The sequence below is a fragment of the Cicer arietinum genome, chromosome 3 (assembly GCF_000331145.2).
Source record: "Cicer arietinum cultivar CDC Frontier isolate Library 1 chromosome 3, Cicar.CDCFrontier_v2.0, whole genome shotgun sequence".
Taxonomy (NCBI): Eukaryota; Viridiplantae; Streptophyta; class Magnoliopsida; order Fabales; family Fabaceae; genus Cicer; species Cicer arietinum.
The window spans coordinates 22,413,622-22,439,349 of NC_021162.2; the positions used below are offsets into that span (position 1 = coordinate 22,413,622).

At 28.9% G+C, this 25,728-nt stretch overlaps 1 protein-coding gene across 1 annotated transcript; it reads right to left on the reverse strand.

Annotated features, from left to right (window-relative positions):
* Positions 1–802: 802 nt before the first annotated feature.
* Positions 803–11,185, reverse strand: LOC101496096 (actin-related protein 2). Its single transcript, XM_004516397.4, has 15 exons — positions 11,023–11,185; positions 10,669–10,779; positions 9,234–9,368; positions 9,068–9,139; positions 8,900–8,978; positions 8,342–8,391; positions 6,971–7,074; positions 6,790–6,858; positions 6,646–6,709; positions 5,804–5,872; positions 5,528–5,611; positions 3,076–3,134; positions 2,329–2,395; positions 1,795–1,878; positions 803–1,171 (listed from the first exon to the last, which is right to left on the reverse strand). Exons 1-15 carry the CDS (start codon positions 11,062–11,064, stop codon positions 1,091–1,093), a joined length of 1,170 nt encoding a protein of 389 aa, XP_004516454.1. The 5' UTR covers positions 11,065–11,185; the 3' UTR covers positions 803–1,090.
* Between the last annotated feature and the right edge of the window lie 14,543 nt (positions 11,186–25,728).

A 25,728-nucleotide genomic window follows, 5' to 3' on the forward strand; every position in this document is an offset into this window, starting at 1 on the left:
GATACTCAAAAGTCATGGCAGGCCTGGAACCACAAGTCACCATTAAAAAATAACAATATAAATAATATTGTTGTGAATAGCTATGTTGTTTGCTTGATATGGGATTGCACCATGCACCAAACCATAATTATCACAATCAACCTTCTCCTGTTGAATACTCACTCTGTCGCCAACTTTTAACTGTTGCCTCACAATTATCAACACCATGATAATATCCACGCCTGATAAAGACAACTACTCCCTCTATTATTTTTCAAGTGTCGCTTTTATACAACAAAAATATGTTCCTTTTAATACGTGGTTTTCAAAATTTAAAGTAGTATTAATTATTTGATTGTCAAAATTAACCTTGACTATTTATTGCAGAGAGAAAAAAAAACGTGAAATGAAAGAATAAATAGTTAAGAACATTCTAGGCAAAAGACATAATTTTATGAAAAGTAACAATTAATTAGTTCCCTTCGTATTTGTAAATAATTAAAAATGACAATTAGAAAGTAACAAATATAGTCATTGGCAAGTACATTGTATGTTTTGATTTTACGGTGGAATTGACACGTGGGTTACTAGATTTTGTCAATCCAAACAGGAACCAAATACGCACTCAATAAATAATGTGCCACTTGAATCAGAAGCACATTGCATTTCACAGCTATAATTGGTATACCTCATCTCATTTAGATGCGACATAGGAGCCCAAAATTCAACCACTTTCGTGATCCGAGACTTAAATCCATTAACTTGGCTATTGCCAACACAGATGTGGACAGTTGTATCAACATTCAACAAAGTAACACAGACATGAAATGAAACCTTTTTTAGTATTTACAATGTGTTTTCTGTTCACCATTTTATGCCAGCTAAGTTACAACAATTTTTGTAGCAGGATACGTGAATTCTTTTGCGGTATCTATTAAGAAACAAGACTTCTTCTGCTTTCACACAACTAGCTATACAGGGACAACGGCATTTAATGCAAGCTGTTGAAGGCAATTTCAATAGCTTTGAGTATTCATCACTCAGCTTCTCATGTGCTTTTGATACATGAAATAATCACTTATTTTCAGTGTGATCACTGGAACTCGATAAGTCAAGCTTGGCCACACCTACTCAGGCATGCAATTCCTTCTTCTAGATAATCTTCCCTGTTGATCCAAAACTCTGGTGCATCCTAGATTTTAACCACCATTGACAAACTTTCTCAGATTATGCTTGTTTTCAAACTAGGGAAGACCCAAATTATTTGGATTCTCAAAAGTGAAATATATAATTTTGAGAGTAAATGGATGTATTATAAATTTTGATTAGATAAAATACATGCACACATATAATCTTATATCATACTATAAAAAGAACTCTAAAAGTAACTATTAATTTTGATCGGACATTTTTCTGTACAAATTTGTCTTTAATAACAATTTTCTTGTCCAAATTTATATTTAAAAACATACAACCTAGATATTAAAACTAAAATTTAAAATTTAGATAAGCTCAAGTAACATAGATATTATAAAACTGAAACAAGTGAATTAAATTCAAACAAACATTATACAACGAACACAATAAAATACTCCATATTTGCAAAAAAATATCACAATAGAAAATCGGATAAATAGCTACACTAGTATCCGTCTTTCTGCTAATAACTATAAAGTGGCTAAATATCTTAACCAATAACTTTTTGAAAAATGTTTTTAATTTTGCACTTTAGATTAGTCAAATCCAATGACATCCACAACTACTAAATATAAGGTATGAATAGCAACAAGCAAAAATTCAACATTTAACGCAAACCTTCATTATTCCTGCAAGGACAGCACCTCCAAGGTACACCATGTGTTTCCTACGTGGTGGATCCTCAATTCTTAATCGTAATTTCTGATCACCAAAACATGAAAATTTAGAACAAGTTAAAAGGAACGCCAAGTTTACCCGAAATTTTGCCTATTATCTCTTTGACAATCAAAACAGTTTATATACATAAACACTTACACGGTACTACCTCCGTCCTAAATTATAAGTCATTTTACAATATCAACGAAAATGTTTATTTTCCTATCATACCCTTTACTACTTATTACTCTCTCTTCTTCCATTTCAAATGATTTACATTTCTTTATTTGTATGAAATTGCCAAAGTGACTATTAATTTGGGACAGAGGGAGTAAGTGCTTAATAGATAAGAACTTCATAAGTTGTTTACTCAGACAACCCTTTTATCAAAAACCAAAATTACAATAAATGTTAAAATACAAGAAAAATAGTATCTTCAATAATATACACGGGATACACATGCAGAAGCAAAAAGAAAAGAAAATTGATGCTTACCTTCAATCCGTCTTTATTGCCCTTTAAAACAACATCGAGATAGCGATCAAGTATTTCTTTTTCCAATCTGAAATTGGGGGAGAAAGAAAGGGAACAGTTTTACCAACTTTATTTTGGAAACACACTAAGAAAAACGAAACCAATTTAAGAGAACCAGACACCATGTCCAACAGATAAAAAAGTAAAAGCAGAGAAAAAGGGACCTCCAAAATTATTTGTTTACATCATAAATTTGATATTCAAAACAATCTAGATTCTAGAAATATACTACTTAATGCATAACATAATAACAAGAATTAGGCATCTTTAAAATAATATATGCATAGGTGAGTGTAACCTAGTTTGCAATATGTCCAATTTATAACTGTATAGAAAAGCTTATCATTAAACTGAGATGAAAAGGAATCTACAGTCATTAGTTTTCAAATAACCAATATATAATATAGAGTTCTAGAAGACAATTTTGTCTAAAGAAAAATATACGAAGTACAGTAAATATTTTTCGTGTTGGACAATAGGTGATCAAAAATATGTAGCCATACATATGATGCATTAACTATTATTATTACTATATATACAATAAAAATATCATCGCCATGGATTTAGCTGAAAAAGAAACTAATGGATTGAGATTGGGGTCATGCAATACATGTTCAATGATTACATATAATGATGATATCAAAAAACTCAGCAACACAAAAGATTAAGGACAATTAAAGCTAATGTAAAGGAGAAATAAACAACTACCGGCTTGGTAATCCAGGATACATGGTACTCCCTCCACTTAAAACTATGTGTTGATAAAGCTGCAAGACAAAAGCTCAGAACATAATGTGAAAAAAATTGTGACATTTTCAAAATACAATAGCAGAGGAAGGAGGACTGTACTGTGCAAGTTATGTACAAGATTATCTACAGCTGAAGTGGTTTTAATCATAAGTGTAAGTTCTTCAATTTAGGGACTACTATAATGATACTCATTTGGAAAGACGGAAAATGAAAATGTAATTTATTCATGAACCTTTACAAATATCTAAAAGCAGGTGGAGGTCATTAAAAATCAGACGACTAACACAAAGCTCGAGGATTTACTAGGTTGAGTAGTTGGAAAAGTGGTTGTTAGAATATTATTAAAAATCTTATAATATCTTTTATATTATATTAGAGTATCTTAAATTATTTATTAGGATCAATTTATAATCATAGAGATATCTTAGAATATCTCTCATTATTATTATGATTTATTCCTTATTTAGGATTAGGTCTATGTTTCTCTATAAATAAATATTAGTATTGAGTCTTTTGTAATCAAGTCAGCATTAAGCTATTATCAATAATATTCAAACCCTTATTATTTTCTCTCCTCCTTTTCTCTAAAATCCCACAACTTCAACATGGTATCAAGTCTGGTTCGATCCTCCTTTTCTCTTTTCCAAGACACGTTTCACTCGTTTTCCGTTCAGTTCGCTACTGTCGCCGCTGCCACTATTTCCGGCGAACAACGCTGCATCTCCAGATCAGGTCATGCCCAAAAGCGCGCCACCAAAAGTTGTCTCACGCGCTGCTAATCTCCCATGCGAGTAGATCTGCCGCCGTCGTCGTCTGCTGCCTGTTGTGCTGTTGCGCTGTCTGCTACTGCTGCCTGCCATCGCTGCTGGAAAAGTTTTCTGACACAACCACTTTCATTGTGTGTGGAATCTCCCAATCTACACAACTCAGATTTCTTTTAGGTCAAAAGTTGCTCCGTGCACGCTCATGTGCCTCCAAGATCCGCCGTGTTCATCTCACGCGCCGCCACCAACAGCCTCGAGCTCAGGCGCGTATGTCTGCTTTCCGACATAATGTTTCAGTCGTCTAGATTGAGTTTTCCTTTCTGGTTCCAGATCTGTTTTATGTTTTTTCTTTCGAGCCACATGCATACAGTTTGGCAATTTGTCCTAGATACACTGGCCCTATCTTTGTCCCAGATGTATTGGTCTTGCCTTTCTCTCCCTGAAGCATGTCTCTCTCTCCTTGAAGCAAATTCAAGTTTAAATATTTTGAGTCTCTGATATTGTTGGTTTGAAGCTTCCAAATGCAGTTTTTTAGAAGAACGGACCTTGCTTTGTTCAATTGCTTGCCATGAATTTCTCTCATGCTGATGATCATTCCGGCTATCTGGCTAGGCTGTATTTATAGCAATTATCTCCGACTTCACCTGCATCTCTGAGTTGCATTTCCATCTTTTTTATTATTTTGCGTAGCAACACTTTGTTTGATTGTAACAAGCTAAAACTTAGTAAGCTTTAGCTTGAGGGGGAGTGTTAGAATATTATTAAAAATCTTATAATATCTTTTATATTATATTAGAGTATCTTAAATTATTTATTAGGATCAATTTATAATCATAGAGATATCTTAGAATATCTCTCATTATTATTATGATTTATTCCTTATTTAGAATTAGGTCTATGTTTCTCTATAAATAAAGATTAGTATTGAGTCTTTTGTAATCAAGTCAGCATTAAGCTATTATCAATAATATTCAAACCCTTATTATTTTCTCTCCTCCTTTTCTCTAAAATCCCACAACTTCAACAGTGGTCAACTGAGGGCAGCATGAAAATATTTTTCAAAAAAATTATGGTCCAAAGTGAAATTTAGTATTTTATTTTCCGATTCCTCAATTTTTATATTGAGCAAGTATATGGTGATCTCCATTCCTACCGAAGAGCCCCATAGTGTTGACATGACAGTCAAAGAGTAAATGAGAGGTAAAAAATCTTCTTTTGAAACTTGTAATACTGCAAATGCATGATGCAAGTGAGGTAGACGGGGTAAATTTTAAAGTGGATAATTCAGTATTAATCACATGACAGCACTCCAAATTAACTACAAAAGAAAGGAAACTTAAAATTATTCAATTACAGACCAGTGCAAAAGAAAGAGAGAACACAGTGGATCCAACAAATATGATAGCTGGTTTTAAGTAGAAAACAAGAATAACTAAACATTTCAAAATGACTAATAGCTATCATTAAATGTCATTTCAGAAATGATAGCTAAGTACTAAATATCATTTCACACTTGCATCATTAAATTTCTAGATATGGAAGACACCGTTAAATCCTTTAAAATCTTAAATGGGGATAATAAATATGTAATAAAATAACTCCAGATAAAGATATTAAAGAATAAAAATTTAAAACTGAGATCATACCATCATCCGGTTGTCAATATCCATTTCCTGAATGCAGCGAAATACCATGTCAGCCATTCCATCGCCTTCAACATCTATAAGTTCCTGCAAGAAGGGGGGAAACGCCAAGCATTATTAAGCCAGAAATTTATACACGCTATATGTTTAGCTAGAATTGCACTGACACACCATCAAAATACTAACGTTCAAAGATCCTTTTATACAATAATCATTTCTGAGAGAGTTTGAAAATCTGATTTGGAGAAAATTGAAGTGAAATGGGCACCAAGTACCTACCGGTGTGAAAAGAGCCTCAGGGGCCTGGAACCTTTCAGTGCCTACTTTAATGACCCTTCCATCTGGAAGCTGGTTTAGAGAGTGCAAATCAATAAGTGATATGATCATAAACAGTATATTAGTGACCACCACCTTTTGACATACAGTTTAATACTAATGAGTAATGACACCCTCGAACCCCATGCATACATGAACCCTAAACAAGTGGATATAATAAGACTAATTATGGTTTTAGTCCTCCAAGAACTTGGGGTAATTGCAGTTTTAATCTGTAAGTTTATAAAGTTTCTTTTGTTCCAAATGTTTTGAAATGTGCTACAATTGGTTTCTGTTGTTTTGTTTTAGTCCCTATAATATAATATTTTTTCTCACTTTAGTCCATGTAACATTTATTTACAAGGACTAATTGAACATAAATCAAATATTACAGGGAAGGACTGAAACCCAAAAAAATCTTATATTGTAGGGACAAAAGTAAACCAACAAGGACCAATTGAAAGTCTAGAGATTAAAATGGACAATTACAGTAAGTTAGGGAACTAAAAACATAATTCACCTTAATAATAATATAATAATAACAATAACACTGATAAGCATACTACATAAATGCATTAAGGCACAAGAACTATGAATTGGTTACAGAAAAGCTTGAAAAGCATATGAAAAGAAACAATTTAAAGAACATAAGTCCTAACAGATCATATTAACAGATTAGCAGAACTTGAGCCACATGTGTCTTCTTCAGACAAGTCATTTCAACCAGAATTGTAAACTAAAATCAATAACCATATACACAGAACTAGTTCTATACAGATTTCAAGAAATTCAGGATATCAACTTACAGTATAGTTCTTAACAAGGATAGTTGTCTCAAGCCCCAACTGATATTCCCTCTTGTAGTCATAGCTGCAGGAAAATAGATGAGCTATTGAAAAAACATTACAAACCACACAAAACCAAAGTTTGGCTTGAGATTTGATTCCAACCTTATATAGCATAGCTTCTCTTTGATTTCCCTGACAGTCTCAAAATCAGCAGTCCTATTCAGTGCATATCTTGAGGAAAGAAGATTGTGTTCCAGTTAGGATTGAAGCATAAAAAGGGTCAACTTTTCATCATACTGACATACTGAAATTACAACTAAATTGAAAAGAAAATAGCCCTCACCCCCTCCTTGAAAGCAAATCAACAAGATAGGAAGTTATATGTCGGCCAGCTACATTCATTCGTTTTGTCAGATGAGGGAATGAATAGCCATCAACAACTGGAACCTGGACCAAAACTTTCATCACTAACATTTTCCGAATGAACTTCAAATATTAATTTGTCATAAAACTGAACTTGTTAACCACCTTTTGCTTCCTTAAAACATGGATCTAATCTACATAGTGACTGTGCCAAGATGATAATTGGTGAATGGATGATCAGTCGGTATATATATTCATAAATTATGCTTCAACAAATAGAAATAATGAAACACAAGATTTCACCATTTCATCCTTGCATCATGAAAATGCCATACAGGAGAATATAATTTTCTTTTAAAAATTTGATTTAAATTCTCTACACAAATATTTGATTTGCATATCTCCAAATTGCGTGGAACCATTACAGATGTGTCATGATATGATACAAGGCACGTTCTTACATTCATGGACAATGAAATTATATATTACATATACTCCCTCCGTCCCTAATTATAAGACCATTTTTCACTTTTCCTTTGTTCTTAATATCAGACCATTTTCAAAATTCCACATGCATAAATGATTTCTTTACAAAAATGCCCCTATTTAATTTACCATTGAGAAACGTAAATATTTTTCTCTCTTATGATATCAATAATTGTAGGGATAAATATGTTCAAGTATCACACATTTGTGACAAATTTATTACTACAACTTTTCTTAATATGTGTAAACTTTGTTGGAGTATCTTATAATAAGGGGCGGAGGGAGTATTGTATATTAATAATAACAAATAAGTAAGCAATCCCTAAATATGAAGTTATAAACAATGCTAAACAAATTGATGACAATGCTCGTGCACTAAACTGAAAGAACTAACTGCAGTAATGTATGCAGAATTGTGTGAGTAAAGTAAATATCCAAGAAAAAGTTATTTGTGAGTAAGCCAACTGCAATTTCTTGTTTCTCTAGGCTAAACCTGGTGCTTTCCCCTTTGTGATTGTGGTTGAATACTTTCTATTTATCAGATGAGCACCGAACAGGTTTCAATCCATCCAACTCATCCATAACCAACTTTTCAATAGACTTTGTCAGCCAACACAGCATTTCTGCGTCAATGTTTCTTAAGGTTGAAAATACAACATTATTTAGAATATTTTTGGACTTATCAAATCTTTGATTTAGTTACTTAACAAAACTCATATAATCCACTACTTGTTATGAGAAAACAAAAGGGCATAAGTTTGTAAAGCTTGACAACATAGTTATATAAGAAAGAGATATAATCGAGCAGTAGCACCATCATAGTGATCAGCATGATAATTAAGTAGCACAGATGTTAATTAATTACCACATGAGTGACACCATCACCCGAGTCTATAACTAATCCAGTCAGCAAACCTGACACAAGCCAAGAAATGTTAAGAAAGCACAAAGAATGCATATTGATGAAGAGAAAGTTTTCCAAGAGTATATGATGTCACCACATATGGTGAATAAAATTATAACAAATCATAAAATATCTAAGGTTTATAAATACCTATATGTTATGATTAGAGTTAGTACCCTCGGCCCTAATTATACGAGAACTTTTGGAGAAGTTTTTGGTCCATTTATAAGAAAATGTTACAATTTTTAATGTGTATTCACTGTTTAAATTACTTTTTTACCCTCATTTAAAATGCTTGTCTTTTTAATATTAGTGAGTGTATTTAATGTCTCACAATTTTCCATAAGGTTATACATGGAAAAACATTCAAAAAGTTAAAACAATAAATGAGTTCATTGATTTTGATGTTTTTTAGTTTTGTCATAAAACAGCAATTAGGGGATGTAAACTCTAATTAGGATGAGATAAAAAAACACAAAACAATACAAAACATCAACCTTCACTCATCTCTATAAGCACCTTGAGCATATAATGTTAGAACAGCTTGGATTTGGATAAAAACTCCAGCAAAATTGTACTTCTCAAACATTGTCTCAACCTGCCAGGCCAAATCACATAAACAACAATATTTAAAACAATTAATATTTAAGAAATTAGCCAAAGGAAGCACACAGTTGATCCACAAACCATCTTTTCGCGATTCTTTGAGGGATTGAGAGGCGGATCTGTGAGTAAAATCTTACAGTCTTGAGGGTTAATCTGTCAAGGAAAATTGTGTACTGCAGTTGGCTATGAAATCAACGCAATCAGAGATGAAAGAACAATGAGGAAAAAAAAAGTACTAGAAGGTTACTTTTAATTCATTGAAAAATGCATGATCCCACACATGACACATGTCATCCCAGTTTTGAACAATGCCATTGTTTACAGGATAAGATATATCAAGCTGATGCCGCAAGTCTGCACATCCTTCGCCAACAACAATATCCTAAATAGAACATAATTTAAAAGGTAAATAAATAAATAATAAATCTCACAAAGACCTGAGCAACATCTTTAAAAACAGGAAGCTAAAAGTGCGTATAATAAGAGACAAAACCGACTTGTAAGGCAAGGGCTGCCGTAACCTTGTAAACACTACCTAGGACATTGCTCTGGACTCTCGTTGATGTGGGACTCTAAACAGTCAATACACTCACTTGCGTTTAGAAAAGGATGGAATGACAGGGATACACTCTTGCATGCCCACGATAAGACATTTGGGGAATGAACATATGCAAGTTGAAAAATCTTGGCCCAATAACATATCTGAAATAGTCTCTAATATCATCTCAATTTGGATTAGGAATAATTCCAAGGGCTTGGTCTAGTGATAAAAAGACAGGCCTTGGATCCGGAGGTTCCGAGTTCGAGCCCTACAGGTGCCCTTGGAAGGAGGCAAATGTAAATCCCTTTGTAAGTGTTCTTTGAGCCCAAAGGTCTTCCCTACCTTGGACTAGTTAACCATCCCCTCACCGTAAATTTTATTTATAAAAAAAAAAAAAATTGGGATTAGAATTTAACTAAACCCCACAAAACAGACACTTGAAAGGTGGACAAATGCGGGTGGAATAAAAGAGATCTGGGCCCAATAAAAATTCTGGAATAAGCTCAAATATCATCTATGAATTTTGGCTTAGGGTCTAACTCACCCCACCAAAAACTAGTTTATAAGCACAAACTCAAAGTCATATCTCAAGTCAATGTGTGACTCTGAACAACTAGGCATTGAGAAAGGAGGAACTTTCCCACCTCCAACATGACTTCAATTGTACCCATCCAGAAGAAATAAAAAAATGTCCCATCCAAAAGTACATTTTTTAGTAAATTATATCGTCTAAAAATACACTTTCAAAAACATGTGTAGTTTTTTAGAAATGCAGGGTGGAGAAAGTTCCTCCCCATGGAGAATTACTAAAAACATAAATGACTTTCATAATAACAACTACATGCCATCTTGTACATCAAACAAAGTACATATAATAATAATCTAAGCATAGGTTTGGTTCTATGGTGACTAAAATTGATTTTGTAAAATTGATTTTAGTAAAAAGTGACTACATCAAACAATAATAAATTTCAGTTTAAAAATCACGCTTATACTCAAAAACTGTGAATATTAGCTTCAAGTTAGAATCAATTCTGAAGGCAAAATCAATTTTATTCTGAGAGCAACCAAACATGTTAAAATCAATTTTACCTCAAGAATCATTTGTAACATAAAATATTACAAATGAAGTTTGGCATACCTTTAGCGCTTGCTCGGTGAGCGATTCTTCGTATCGAAGCATAGGCCTCCCAACCACACAAGGAAAAACGGAGGTAGGGAAATTCTCCCCAGCAAAACCACACTTCACATACTGAATTTAAATAGAAACACAAATTAAAAATAAAATAAACAATGACATCAGAATGAGAAGAAATATAAACTGTTATAAATAGAATTGGAAAACACACTTCATGAAATATACAAAATTTAGTGCAAATTTGAGATTTCGGTGATTTATTTTTCTAAGATCTCTTGGATCGGTTGCAATGCGGTTTGATTTTGAAATTAGATGCGGAAATTGGAGAGAGAGAGAGAGAGAGAGAGAGAGAAGTACCCCGGTTCCGTTGTCGCAAACGACGACGTTTTTACTGTCCATGATGCGATGCGATCGCTGGTTTCGAGTTTCCGTTTGGCTTCGGCCGGAGAAGGAAGTAGTAAGCACGGGGTTGGTTGGGGACTCACTCCTTGGTGGAACGTCTAGTCAAGGGAACTTTAGTTAAACGACTTTACTGCTTTGTCGTTTTAACTTCCAACAATTCTGAAAATAGTGATAAATCTTACAGTTACTCTTTTAAGTAAAATGGCATTTTGTTACAGGAAATTATCATAAGTACTTTTTTTGTGTGCAAATAATTATAATTTTTATGACCCGCAATGATGTTCAATTACTCTGTTCATCTTAAATAAAGTTAAACGTATCAATAGTGTTTGAAAAAAAATATAAATACACAATAGAATATGATATATCAAAAAGGGATTATAGGTAGATGTCAGGTAAAAAAACTACAAATGAAGAGCAACAAAATTTTAGATAGACAATACACATCTAACTATTTTCAATCTTCAAGCAAAAAATAGACGTTCAAAAGTATTACTATTGTTAGTAACTTCTTAACTTTATTCTCGTCTATTTATTAACGACATTTGCATTTTAAAATCAAACACTGCAGAAAACATGCATTTTTAAAGGCAAACTTTTTTTAAAAAAGAAGAAGCTAACTCTGAAAAATTACCTTAAAACATGCACCACAAAAAAAAATGACTTTAAAATGATTGAAAAGTCTACAAAATAAGGTTGTTATACTATATTTTTATCCTCAATTGGGTTCCGTAGATAAAGAAAGCGAGTATTTATGTCTCTACAATAGTTCATAAAACAAAATGTGAAAACTCAGTGAATTGTAAAAGAAATCGTGTCTAAAGTATAACTTAGAATATATAATCTTGTTTTTATGTTTTATATAATTATATTTTTGTGAGTTAAGGAATAACGAAATAGTATTGAAAAGAATATCAAGGTATCACGAAGGAATTCATAAATCATTTACATTGAATCAAGAGCAACTACATAAGTTACACTTTTTAAACAACAATTCATATTAGTTATAATTCTCAATTTCCGTTAATTAACTAACTTAACATTTGCCAATAAAAAATAAAATTATTATATTTTGGAAACAACATAAATTATAAAAGTGTTGAGTGTTTATTTGTTCACTGTAGTAGGATAATTTGTCCATAAATCACATATTTTAATTATTTATTTGGTGTGAAAGAATAGCCTACTAAGTACGAGTTGGTATGACTTATGAGTTAGTTCATTTGTTTGAATGAATAGGCTATGAAAGTGAAAGTTATTATCATCAGGGTGGTATGAACTCTGGTCAACACAATTTTAATTTCCCTATCAAATTCATACTTCATTTGGCTAAATGATTATTGAGTTATGTTAAGAATTGAAAAATGAAATAACTTAAGGTATTGGCACCCGACCAGAGAGTCTAACCATTGGTTGAGATCAAGACGCTTTCTTAGCACTTCTGGCCTATAAGTTTATATGTTTCATTTTTAGATTTGAGGGGGAATTTCTGCAGAACTTAGGCTTTGGCGTATGTGATGCCAAGAATTGAAAAACGGAGTAGAAAAGAAGAAGGAAATAAGTACTTAATCCATTAAATTGCATTGGTTTTTATAGAAATGAAATCAGCTTATCTGGGAGCTCTATTGCTCATGTTTAGGCTTATGTATATAGTTTAGATATACATAGGGTCCGAATCAGTTGATTCTATGAATAATTGAGTGAAAAGTTACTTCGTTTAATAATGAAATGCAAATGATGAATTTTATTATCTAACATTTGATTATATTAATGATCAAGTACACAGTTTTATATAAATTTAAAATTCATAACTATGTAATTTAGCTATTGATATTTAATTATATTTTTAAAAAAAATTTTATACGTTTATTTAAAATTATTTAATAAAGTGCGAAATAGTTTTAAAATTTTATAAAAATTTGTAAAATTTATTTACTTAATAAGAAATTTTAGTAAAATTCATAATTCATGTTGAGTTATTAAGTGGAGTAATTCATCACAGAGTTACTCCTAAAATCAACATATCTCGACCTATCTATATATATAGGGATGGATCTTCTCTAAGACACCCCAATATATTTTAATTTTACTAAATAGATACATTATTTTGAATATTTATATATATATATATATATTATCTAGCTCGTTTGATATCCTAAAAATCAAAGTGTTGTGGTGGTGTTGATTTAGCAATTTGATTTTAAAGGCATGTTAATTCGATATAAGTTCAAATTCCAACTACACCAACATAAAGAGAGACTATGCAAAAATTTTGAAAAACTAAATTATACCTTATATTTTTTAATGGTCCATCAATAAAAATTGTAAACTCCGTAGCTAGTATATATTTTTATCCAAAACAAGTGATCGTTCAATTTTTAATTTATAATATGCTACTTCCGTATGTTATAGTGCATTATTTTCTATAATAGGTATCCTATATAGTTCCGAGTTTATTGACGTCCTAAAATAATGTTAATGAAAAATTATAAGACTAAAAAAAATGGGGCTATTTAAGATATATTTCAGATAGATACAAAAACAGTTTAAATGAAATAGTTTTTCACATTAGCAGTATGTTTGGCTAATAGTCACAATAACCAAATACATCTTTTGATACAGTAAATGTTTTGCATTTGTCTCCCCTGAAATTAAAAAGAATTTAATCATTAGAAATGATCATAAGTATTTTCAAAATTATTTGGCTTAACAAATGTGAGAAAGTTGTCTTTATTAGATAATATTATTATATATTAGTAGTAAGGGTATTTTAGATATTTTCTATTTTTCTCTATATATACTCATTGTAACCCTATTAACTTTAGTTTAGTTCATTATATGTTATGAAACTCTAGAGTGGTTGTTTCTCTTCTTCCTCTTTCTTCCTCTTTTCATTGTTAACATGGTATCAAAGAGCTTTGGTTAATTTTTGGATCTACCTAGAGAAGAGAGAGACTATTTTGATAGGAAAGACAACCACCAAAAGAGAAAAGAGAAGAGTAACCCTATTCCCGATTTTGTTAAATCAGTCTCAGAAAAACATCGATTGCACATTCGTTAACCGTTGGATCGGGCTGATTTTTGGATAGCAGGTTCGCAACATTTAGGTCTTCGTCTTCAATGGTCGGATCGACGAAACGACATCTGGAGAGGGAGAAATCGTGCTCGCACAGCACCAGGTTATCCTTAATTTACTTTGTCTCAGTGATTGTGTTTGTCGTATTTTCCTGTCATTATTTGTTATGGCTAGTGTTAAGGATGATTCTCTTCAAGTTGTTAGTGTTCACCTCAATGGACAAAATTACTCTTATTGGAGTTATGTGATGAAAAAAAATTTGATTGGAAAAGATATGTGGGGTTTTGTTGATGGAACTTCTGTTAAGCCTACAGATAAAAAGGATGAAACTCAATATGCAAAAGATCTGAAAACATGGAATGTTAGTAATTCAAAAATTATTACTTGGATTAATAATTCTGTTGAGTTGTCTATAGGAGTACAACTAGCAAAATATGATACTGCTAAAGAGATTTGGGATCACTTGAAACGTTTGTATGTTCAGTCTAACTTTGCAAAACGTTATCAGTTAGAAAGTGATATTAGAGCCCTTAAGCAGAGCAGTATGACCATTCAGGAATTCTATTCGGCAATGACTAATCTGTGGGATCAATTGGCTCTTATGGAATCACCTGAGTTGAAAGCTGTCAAAGCATACATTGATCAAAGAGAGGAGCAACGTCTGGTTTGGTTTCTAATGGCTCTTCGTGATGATTTTGAGGGCCTTCGTGGGGGTATTTTGCATCGTTCCCCCCTTCCTAATGTTGAATCAGTAGTTAGTGAATTGTTGGCAGAAGAAATCAGACTTAAGACTCATTCTGGTATGTTAAATAAGGAAATTCTCTCAGCTCCTCCATCTGTTTTTGTTGCTCCTGTTCAAAAAAAAACATCTCAAGGGAGAGTTGGGCTTGGTAATGATGAATGTGCATTCTGCAAAGAAAAAGGTCATTGGAAAACACGTTGTCCGAAATTAGGGAGAGCACATAAGAAGAATTTTAGGGGGCCATCGTCCAATGTTGTTGCTTCTGCTCCACCTACCATTGGCTCTAGTTCTGGTTCTGTATACTCATCTGAGACTGCTTCCCAAATATCTGATATTGCAGATTGAGACTGCTTCCCAAAGACTTCTTGCCACTCAATCACATGCCATGTCTGCCACCTCTTCTAAAGGTTTGAACTTCTCTGGTATGTCAGGTATATCTCCTTCCATATGGATTCTTGATTCTGGAGCATCTCATCATATGACATACGATGATAAATCTTTTGTGTCTGTGAAACCTGCATCGTCTGTGTCGGTTATGACTGCTGATGGCACTCCTATGCCACTAGCAGGCATTGGTTCTGTCTCCACACCTAACTTGTCTCTTTCTAATGTTTATTATATTCCTAATCTTACTTTGAGTCTTGCTTCTGTTAGTCAAATATGTGATTTCGGTTATTCGGTTATGTTTTCTTCCACTTCTTGTTGTGTGCAGGATCCACATTCTGGGAGGCTGATTGGGACAGGCCATAGACATGGGGGACTTTACGTTTTGGATGACCTACGACTCCCAGATACTGCAGCCTCAACAACTACTGCTGACTTATTATCTAGTTTTCGCTTGAATTCATTATCTTCTCTATACATCTCAATAATGTAGAGGCAAGTAAGAAAAAGTAATTAACTGAACTTATAATCTATACATTTTGAGAATTTAACCCAACAAAAGACTATAGAAATAAAAATATAAAGATTAAAGAGAATTGTAAGATTCAAACATCTAGAATTTGACATTATAATCTATACATCTCAATAATGTAGAGGCAAGTAAGAAAAAGTAATTAACTGAACTTATAATCTATACATTTTGAGAATTTAACCCAACAAAAGACTATAGAAATAAAAATATAAAGATTAAAGAGAATTGTAAGATTCAAACATCTAGAATTTGACATTATAATCTATACATCTCAATAATGTAGAGGCAAGTAAGAAAAAGTAATTAACTGAACTTATAATCTATACATTTTGAGAATTTAACCCAACAAAAGACTATAGAAATAAAAATATAAAGATTAAAGAGAATTGTAAGATTCAAACATCTAGAATTTGACATTATAATCTATACATCTCAATAATGTAGAGGCAAGTAAGAAAAAGTAATTAACTGAACTTATAATCTATACATTTTGAGAATTTAACCCAACAAAAGACTATAGAAATAAAAATATAAAGATTAAAGAGAATTGTAAGATTCAAACATCTAGAATTTGACATTATAATCTATACATCTCAATAATGTAGAGGCAAGTAAGAAAAAGTAATTAACTGAACTTATAATCTATACATTTTGAGAATTTAACCCAACAAAAGACTATAGAAATAAAAATATAAAGATTAAAGAGAATTGTAAGATTCAAACATCTAGAATTTGACATTATAATCTATACATCTCAATAATGTAGAGGCAAGTAAGAAAAAGTAATTAACTGAACTTATAATCTATACATTTTGAGAATTTAACCCAACAAAAGACTATAGAAATAAAAATATAAAGATTAAAGAGAATTGTAAGATTCAAACATCTAGAATTTGACATTATAATCTATACATCTCAATAATGTAGAGGCAAGTAAGAAAAAGTAATTAACTGAACTTATAATCTATACATTTTGAGAATTTAACCCAACAAAAGACTATAGAAATAAAAATATAAAGATTAAAGAGAATTGTAAGATTCAAACATCTAGAATTTGACATTATAATCTATACATCTCAATAATGTAGAGGCAAGTAAGAAAAAGTAATTAACTGAACTTATAATCTATACATTTTGAGAATTTAACCCAACAAAAGACTATAGAAATAAAAATATAAAGATTAAAGAGAATTGTAAGATTCAAACATCTAGAATTTGACATTATAATCTATACATCTCAATAATGTAGAGGCAAGTAAGAAAAAGTAATTAACTGAACTTATAATCTATACATTTTGAGAATTTAACCCAACAAAAGACTATAGAAATAAAAATATAAAGATTAAAGAGAATTGTAAGATTCAAACATCTAGAATTTGACATTATAATCTATACATCTCAATAATGTAGAGGCAAGTAAGAAAAAGTAATTAACTGAACTTATAATCTATACATTTTGAGAATTTAACCCAACAAAAGACTATAGAAATAAAAATATAAAGATTAAAGAGAATTGTAAGATTCAAACATCTAGAATTTGACATTATAATCTATACATCTCAATAATGTAGAGGCAAGTAAGAAAAAGTAATTAACTGAACTTATAATCTATACATTTTGAGAATTTAACCCAACAAAAGACTATAGAAATAAAAATATAAAGATTAAAGAGAATTGTAAGATTCAAACATCTAGAATTTGACATTATAATCTATACATCTCAATAATGTAGAGGCAAGTAAGAAAAAGTAATTAACTGAACTTATAATCTATACATTTTGAGAATTTAACCCAACAAAAGACTATAGAAATAAAAATATAAAGATTAAAGAGAATTGTAAGATTCAAACATCTAGAATTTGACATTATAATCTATACATCTCAATAATGTAGAGGCAAGTAAGAAAAAGTAATTAACTGAACTTATAATCTATACATTTTGAGAATTTAACCCAACAAAAGACTATAGAAATAAAAATATAAAGATTAAAGAGAATTGTAAGATTCAAACATCTAGAATTTGACATTATAATCTATACATCTCAATAATGTAGAGGCAAGTAAGAAAAAGTAATTAACTGAACTTATAATCTATACATTTTGAGAATTTAACCCAACAAAAGACTATAGAAATAAAAATATAAAGATTAAAGAGAATTGTAAGATTCAAACATCTAGAATTTGACATTATAATCTATACATCTCAATAATGTAGAGGCAAGTAAGAAAAAGTAATTAACTGAACTTATAATCTATACATTTTGAGAATTTAACCCAACAAAAGACTATAGAAATAAAAATATAAAGATTAAAGAGAATTGTAAGATTCAAACATCTAGAATTTGACATTATAATCTATACATCTCAATAATGTAGAGGCAAGTAAGAAAAAGTAATTAACTGAACTTATAATCTATACATTTTGAGAATTTAACCCAACAAAAGACTATAGAAATAAAAATATAAAGATTAAAGAGAATTGTAAGATTCAAACATCTAGAATTTGACATTATAATCTATACATCTCAATAATGTAGAGGCAAGTAAGAAAAAGTAATTAACTGAACTTATAATCTATACATTTTGAGAATTTAACCCAACAAAAGACTATAGAAATAAAAATATAAAGATTAAAGAGAATTGTAAGATTCAAACATCTAGAATTTGACATTATAATCTATACATCTCAATAATGTAGAGGCAAGTAAGAAAAAGTAATTAACTGAACTTATAATCTATACATTTTGAGAATTTAACCCAACAAAAGACTATAGAAATAAAAATATAAAGATTAAAGAGAATTGTAAGATTCAAACATCTAGAATTTGACATTATAATCTATACATCTCAATAATGTAGAGGCAAGTAAGAAAAAGTAATTAACTGAACTTATAATCTATACATTTTGAGAATTTAACCCAACAAAAGACTATAGAAATAAAAATATAAAGATTAAAGAGAATTGTAAGATTCAAACATCTAGAATTTGACATTATAATCTATACATCTCAATAATGTAGAGGCAAGTAAGAAAAAGTAATTAACTGAACTTATAATCTATACATTTTGAGAATTTAACCCAACAAAAGACTATAGAAATAAAAATATAAAGATTAAAGAGAATTGTAAGATTCAAACATCTAGAATTTGACATTATAATCTATACATCTCAATAATGTAGAGGCAAGTAAGAAAAAGTAATTAACTGAACTTATAATCTATACATTTTGAGAATTTAACCCAACAAAAGACTATAGAAATAAAAATATAAAGATTAAAGAGAATTGTAAGATTCAAACATCTAGAATTTGACATTATAATCTATACATCTCAATAATGTAGAGGCAAGTAAGAAAAAGTAATTAACTGAACTTATAATCTATACATTTTGAGAATTTAACCCAACAAAAGACTATAGAAATAAAAATATAAAGATTAAAGAGAATTGTAAGATTCAAACATCTAGAATTTGACATTATAATCTATACATCTCAATAATGTAGAGGCAAGTAAGAAAAAGTAATTAACTGAACTTATAATCTATACATTTTGAGAATTTAACCCAACAAAAGACTATAGAAATAAAAATATAAAGATTAAAGAGAATTGTAAGATTCAAACATCTAGAATTTGACATTATAATCTATACATCTCAATAATGTAGAGGCAAGTAAGAAAAAGTAATTAACTGAACTTATAATCTATACATTTTGAGAATTTAACCCAACAAAAGACTATAGAAATAAAAATATAAAGATTAAAGAGAATTGTAAGATTCAAACATCTAGAATTTGACATTATAATCTATACATCTCAATAATGTAGAGGCAAGTAAGAAAAAGTAATTAACTGAACTTATAATCTATACATTTTGAGAATTTAACCCAACAAAAGACTATAGAAATAAAAATATAAAGATTAAAGAGAATTGTAAGATTCAAACATCTAGAATTTGACATTATAATCTATACATCTCAATAATGTAGAGGCAAGTAAGAAAAAGTAATTAACTGAACTTATAATCTATACATTTTGAGAATTTAACCCAACAAAAGACTATAGAAATAAAAATATAAAGATTAAAGAGAATTGTAAGATTCAAACATCTAGAATTTGACATTATAATCTATACATCTCAATAATGTAGAGGCAAGTAAGAAAAAGTAATTAACTGAACTTATAATCTATACATTTTGAGAATTTAACCCAACAAAAGACTATAGAAATAAAAATATAAAGATTAAAGAGAATTGTAAGATTCAAACATCTAGAATTTGACATTATAATCTATACATCTCAATAATGTAGAGGCAAGTAAGAAAAAGTAATTAACTGAACTTATAATCTATACATTTTGAGAATTTAACCCAACAAAAGACTATAGAAATAAAAATATAAAGATTAAAGAGAATTGTAAGATTCAAACATCTAGAATTTGACATTATAATCTATACATCTCAATAATGTAGAGGCAAGTAAGAAAAAGTAATTAACTGAACTTATAATCTATACATTTTGAGAATTTAACCCAACAAAAGACTATAGAAATAAAAATATAAAGATTAAAGAGAATTGTAAGATTCAAACATCTAGAATTTGACATTATAATCTATACATCTCAATAATGTAGAGGCAAGTAAGAAAAAGTAATTAACTGAACTTATAATCTATACATTTTGAGAATTTAACCCAACAAAAGACTATAGAAATAAAAATATAAAGATTAAAGAGAATTGTAAGATTCAAACATCTAGAATTTGACATTATAATCTATACATCTCAATAATGTAGAGGCAAGTAAGAAAAAGTAATTAACTGAACTTATAATCTATACATTTTGAGAATTTAACCCAACAAAAGACTATAGAAATAAAAATATAAAGATTAAAGAGAATTGTAAGATTCAAACATCTAGAATTTGACATTATAATCTATACATCTCAATAATGTAGAGGCAAGTAAGAAAAAGTAATTAACTGAACTTATAATCTATACATTTTGAGAATTTAACCCAACAAAAGACTATAGAAATAAAAATATAAAGATTAAAGAGAATTGTAAGATTCAAACATCTAGAATTTGACATTATAATCTATACATCTCAATAATGTAGAGGCAAGTAAGAAAAAGTAATTAACTGAACTTATAATCTATACATTTTGAGAATTTAACCCAACAAAAGACTATAGAAATAAAAATATAAAGATTAAAGAGAATTGTAAGATTCAAACATCTAGAATTTGACATTATAATCTATACATCTCAATAATGTAGAGGCAAGTAAGAAAAAGTAATTAACTGAACTTATAATCTATACATTTTGAGAATTTAACCCAACAAAAGACTATAGAAATAAAAATATAAAGATTAAAGAGAATTGTAAGATTCAAACATCTAGAATTTGACATTATAATCTATACATCTCAATAATGTAGAGGCAAGTAAGAAAAAGTAATTAACTGAACTTATAATCTATACATTTTGAGAATTTAACCCAACAAAAGACTATAGAAATAAAAATATAAAGATTAAAGAGAATTGTAAGATTCAAACATCTAGAATTTGACATTATAATCTATACATCTCAATAATGTAGAGGCAAGTAAGAAAAAGTAATTAACTGAACTTATAATCTATACATTTTGAGAATTTAACCCAACAAAAGACTATAGAAATAAAAATATAAAGATTAAAGAGAATTGTAAGATTCAAACATCTAGAATTTGACATTATAATCTATACATCTCAATAATGTAGAGGCAAGTAAGAAAAAGTAATTAACTGAACTTATAATCTATACATTTTGAGAATTTAACCCAACAAAAGACTATAGAAATAAAAATATAAAGATTAAAGAGAATTGTAAGATTCAAACATCTAGAATTTGACATTATAATCTATACATCTCAATAATGTAGAGGCAAGTAAGAAAAAGTAATTAACTGAACTTATAATCTATACATTTTGAGAATTTAACCCAACAAAAGACTATAGAAATAAAAATATAAAGATTAAAGAGAATTGTAAGATTCAAACATCTAGAATTTGACATTATAATCTATACATCTCAATAATGTAGAGGCAAGTAAGAAAAAGTAATTAACTGAACTTATAATCTATACATTTTGAGAATTTAACCCAACAAAAGACTATAGAAATAAAAATATAAAGATTAAAGAGAATTGTAAGATTCAAACATCTAGAATTTGACATTATAATCTATACATCTCAATAATGTAGAGGCAAGTAAGAAAAAGTAATTAACTGAACTTATAATCTATACATTTTGAGAATTTAACCCAACAAAAGACTATAGAAATAAAAATATAAAGATTAAAGAGAATTGTAAGATTCAAACATCTAGAATTTGACATTATAATCTATACATCTCAATAATGTAGAGGCAAGTAAGAAAAAGTAATTAACTGAACTTATAATCTATACATTTTGAGAATTTAACCCAACAAAAGACTATAGAAATAAAAATATAAAGATTAAAGAGAATTGTAAGATTCAAACATCTAGAATTTGACATTATAATCTATACATCTCAATAATGTAGAGGCAAGTAAGAAAAAGTAATTAACTGAACTTATAATCTATACATTTTGAGAATTTAACCCAACAAAAGACTATAGAAATAAAAATATAAAGATTAAAGAGAATTGTAAGATTCAAACATCTAGAATTTGACATTATAATCTATACATCTCAATAATGTAGAGGCAAGTAAGAAAAAGTAATTAACTGAACTTATAATCTATACATTTTGAGAATTTAACCCAACAAAAGACTATAGAAATAAAAATATAAAGATTAAAGAGAATTGTAAGATTCAAACATCTAGAATTTGACATTATAATCTATACATCTCAATAATGTAGAGGCAAGTAAGAAAAAGTAATTAACTGAACTTATAATCTATACATTTTGAGAATTTAACCCAACAAAAGACTATAGAAATAAAAATATAAAGATTAAAGAGAATTGTAAGATTCAAACATCTAGAATTTGACATTATAATCTATACATCTCAATAATGTAGAGGCAAGTAAGAAAAAGTAATTAACTGAACTTATAATCTATACATTTTGAGAATTTAACCCAACAAAAGACTATAGAAATAAAAATATAAAGATTAAAGAGAATTGTAAGATTCAAACATCTAGAATTTGACATTATAATCTATACATCTCAATAATGTAGAGGCAAGTAAGAAAAAGTAATTAACTGAACTTATAATCTATACATTTTGAGAATTTAACCCAACAAAAGACTATAGAAATAAAAATATAAAGATTAAAGAGAATTGTAAGATTCAAACATCTAGAATTTGACATTATAATCTATACATCTCAATAATGTAGAGGCAAGTAAGAAAAAGTAATTAACTGAACTTATAATCTATACATTTTGAGAATTTAACCCAACAAAAGACTATAGAAATAAAAATATAAAGATTAAAGAGAATTGTAAGATTCAAACATCTAGAATTTGACATTATAATCTATACATCTCAATAATGTAGAGGCAAGTAAGAAAAAGTAATTAACTGAACTTATAATCTATACATTTTGAGAATTTAACCCAACAAAAGACTATAGAAATAAAAATATAAAGATTAAAGAGAATTGTAAGATTCAAACATCTAGAATTTGACATTATAATCTATACATCTCAATAATGTAGAGGCAAGTAAGAAAAAGTAATTAACTGAACTTATAATCTATACATTTTGAGAATTTAACCCAACAAAAGACTATAGAAATAAAAATATAAAGATTAAAGAGAATTGTAAGATTCAAACATCTAGAATTTGACATTATAATCTATACATCTCAATAATGTAGAGGCAAGTAAGAAAAAGTAATTAACTGAACTTATAATCTATACATTTTGAGAATTTAACCCAACAAAAGACTATAGAAATAAAAATATAAAGATTAAAGAGAATTGTAAGATTCAAACATCTAGAATTTGACATTATAATCTATACATCTCAATAATGTAGAGGCAAGTAAGAAAAAGTAATTAACTGAACTTATAATCTATACATTTTGAGAATTTAACCCAACAAAAGACTATAGAAATAAAAATATAAAGATTAAAGAGAATTGTAAGATTCAAACATCTAGAATTTGACATTATAATCTATACATCTCAATAATGTAGAGGCAAGTAAGAAAAAGTAATTAACTGAACTTATAATCTATACATTTTGAGAATTTAACCCAACAAAAGACTATAGAAATAAAAATATAAAGATTAAAGAGAATTGTAAGATTCAAACATCTAGAATTTGACATTATAATCTATACATCTCAATAATGTAGAGGCAAGTAAGAAAAAGTAATTAACTGAACTTATAATCTATACATTTTGAGAATTTAACCCAACAAAAGACTATAGAAATAAAAATATAAAGATTAAAGAGAATTGTAAGATTCAAACATCTAGAATTTGACATTATAATCTATACATCTCAATAATGTAGAGGCAAGTAAGAAAAAGTAATTAACTGAACTTATAATCTATACATTTTGAGAATTTAACCCAACAAAAGACTATAGAAATAAAAATATAAAGATTAAAGAGAATTGTAAGATTCAAACATCTAGAATTTGACATTATAATCTATACATCTCAATAATGTAGAGGCAAGTAAGAAAAAGTAATTAACTGAACTTATAATCTATACATTTTGAGAATTTAACCCAACAAAAGACTATAGAAATAAAAATATAAAGATTAAAGAGAATTGTAAGATTCAAACATCTAGAATTTGACATTATAATCTATACATCTCAATAATGTAGAGGCAAGTAAGAAAAAGTAATTAACTGAACTTATAATCTATACATTTTGAGAATTTAACCCAACAAAAGACTATAGAAATAAAAATATAAAGATTAAAGAGAATTGTAAGATTCAAACATCTAGAATTTGACATTATAATCTATACATCTCAATAATGTAGAGGCAAGTAAGAAAAAGTAATTAACTGAACTTATAATCTATACATTTTGAGAATTTAACCCAACAAAAGACTATAGAAATAAAAATATAAAGATTAAAGAGAATTGTAAGATTCAAACATCTAGAATTTGACATTATAATCTATACATCTCAATAATGTAGAGGCAAGTAAGAAAAAGTAATTAACTGAACTTATAATCTATACATTTTGAGAATTTAACCCAACAAAAGACTATAGAAATAAAAATATAAAGATTAAAGAGAATTGTAAGATTCAAACATCTAGAATTTGACATTATAATCTATACATCTCAATAATGTAGAGGCAAGTAAGAAAAAGTAATTAACTGAACTTATAATCTATACATTTTGAGAATTTAACCCAACAAAAGACTATAGAAATAAAAATATAAAGATTAAAGAGAATTGTAAGATTCAAACATCTAGAATTTGACATTATAATCTATACATCTCAATAATGTAGAGGCAAGTAAGAAAAAGTAATTAACTGAACTTATAATCTATACATTTTGAGAATTTAACCCAACAAAAGACTATAGAAATAAAAATATAAAGATTAAAGAGAATTGTAAGATTCAAACATCTAGAATTTGACATTATAATCTATACATCTCAATAATGTAGAGGCAAGTAAGAAAAAGTAATTAACTGAACTTATAATCTATACATTTTGAGAATTTAACCCAACAAAAGACTATAGAAATAAAAATATAAAGATTAAAGAGAATTGTAAGATTCAAACATCTAGAATTTGACATTATAATCTATACATCTCAATAATGTAGAGGCAAGTAAGAAAAAGTAATTAACTGAACTTATAATCTATACATTTTGAGAATTTAACCCAACAAAAGACTATAGAAATAAAAATATAAAGATTAAAGAGAATTGTAAGATTCAAACATCTAGAATTTGACATTATAATCTATA